Source organism: Athene cunicularia, unplaced genomic scaffold (assembly GCF_003259725.1).
Source record: "Athene cunicularia isolate RWA unplaced genomic scaffold, athCun1 SCF_60, whole genome shotgun sequence".
Taxonomy (NCBI): Eukaryota; Metazoa; Chordata; class Aves; order Strigiformes; family Strigidae; genus Athene; species Athene cunicularia.
Window position 1 is genome coordinate 1 of NW_020799491.1, and position 1,991 is coordinate 1,991.

Here is a 1,991-nt window from a genome sequence, read left to right on the forward strand (position 1 = left end):
AGGGACAGGGAGAGACACAGGGACAGGGATGGGGACAGGGAGGGCACAGGTGTGGGAGTGAGGATGGGGAAGGGTTGGGGACAAGCACAGGGACAGGTGTGGGGACAGACAGACGCAGGGATGGGGACAGGGACAATCACAGGGACAGGGATGGGGTTGGGGACAGGGAGGGGTGTGAATCTTGGCCCGTTTGGGGGGGCTCCCCACTCCCAGTTTTGGGGCATCCCAACCCATTTCCAACTGGGGGGACCACCCCCTATTCTTTGGGGGATCCCACCCACCTTTTCCTTACCCATGTGGGGGTGGGGGTGGTGGGGGGTGTCTCCCCCCAACAGGGAGAAAGCAGCGACCCCCACCCCGCAACACCTGAACCCCCTGGACCTGCTGCACCGCCTGGACTCGCTGTTGCCCCCCGAAAGCCTCCTGGTAGCCGACGGGGGGGATTTTGTGGGCACCGCCGCCTACATCGTCCGTCCCCGACGTCCCCTCTCCTGGCTGGACCCCGGTAAGGACCCCCCTGCCCCCTCCCCACCTGGCCACGCTGTCACCGTAGAGGGGACACAACCGGGTGACGCCGCTGACTGTTGTCTCCGTAGGAGCTTTTGGCACGTTGGGAGTCGGCGGAGGGTTTGCGCTCGGCGCCAAGCTCTGCCGTCCCGACGCGGAGGTACGGGGACGTGGTGGTCTGTGGGGACAGTGGCCACTGAGCCACCCCCGGTGGCCTCATGGTGTTTGTCCCCTCCTCCTCGGTGCCAGGTTTGGGTCCTCTACGGTGACGGTTCTCTGGGCTACAGCTTGATGGAGTTCGATACCTTTGTGCGGCACAAGGTCAGATGGTGGCAAAACCGGGGTGAGGTGGCGGGTGGGGGGAAAAAATGGGGTTTTGTCCCTGTCCTGGGGTGTCACCGGGGCGTGGTGGCCCCGTGCTTTGTCACCTACAGACGCCTGTCATCGCGCTGGTGGGCAACGACGCGTGCTGGAGCCAGATCGCCCGTGAGCAAGTGGCTTTGCTGGGCAGCAATGTGGCGTGTGGCCTCGAGTACCTGGGTGAGCACCGTCCCCCCCGCGTTGTCCCCAGATTTGGGGACACTCGGGTGACCCCATGTCATCCTAGGGTAGATTGAGCCATGCCTGGTGGCACCACATCACCGTGGGGATGATCAGGCCATGCTTGGTGGCATTGTGTCACCCTGGGGTGGATTGAGCTGGGCTGGGTGTCACCATGTCACTCTGGGGAGGACCAAGGCTGGTGGCATCACGTAGCTTTGGGGACAGTCCAATAGTTCGGTCACCTCCAGGGACAATTGGATTGTGCCTGGTGGGGCTGTGTCACCTCCGGGAGGATCAGGCCACGTCTGGTGGCACCAGGTCACCCAGATCAGGCCACATCTGGTGCCACCATGTCACCTGTCACCCTGGCTCAGGCCACTTCTGGTGGCATCAGGTCACCCCAGATCAGGCCATGTCTGGTGGCACCGTGTCACCCATCACCCCAGATCAGGCCATGCCTGGTGGCACCGTGTCACCCCCATATCCAGCCATTCCCGTGGAGGTGACAGCGCCACCCCCCCTGTCCCCTCCCTCCAGACTACCACTTGGTGGCCGAAGCTCTGGGTGGCAAAGGCTTCGTGGTGGGTCGCCCGGACCGCGAGCGGCTGGAGGCCGTGTTCCGCGCCGCGCAGGATGCGTGCCGCCAAGGCCACCCTGTCCTCCTCAATGCCCTCATTGGCAGGACCGACTTCCGTGACGGCTCCATCTCCGTCTAGGGACGTCCCCAAAACCTCCTGGCTCTGTCCCCAACAGGGTGGGGACTAAGGGGGTGGGTTTGGGTGACACCAGTGCTGGACACACCAACCCAGGGGACAGCCGGGCCCCCCTCCAGCAATAAAACAGCCCCCTGTGCCCACACCCACTGTCTTGTGCCATCCATTTGGGTGCCACCACCCCTAAGTGACACTTTGGGGACTGTCACACCCCCCCCCCCCCATCGA

The 1,991-nt window shown here is 64.1% G+C and overlaps 1 protein-coding gene across 1 annotated transcript; it reads left to right on the forward strand.

Annotated features, from left to right (window-relative positions):
* Positions 1–279: 279 nt before the first annotated feature.
* LOC113490899 (acetolactate synthase-like protein) lies at positions 280–1,985 on the forward strand. The gene is made up of 5 exons (XM_026867508.1): positions 280–505; positions 597–667; positions 757–828; positions 942–1,047; positions 1,588–1,985. The coding sequence occupies exons 1-5, from the start codon at positions 295–297 to the stop codon at positions 1,764–1,766; spliced, it is 639 nt and encodes a 212-aa protein (XP_026723309.1). The 5' UTR covers positions 280–294; the 3' UTR covers positions 1,767–1,985.
* Positions 1,986–1,991: the final 6 nt, after the last annotated feature.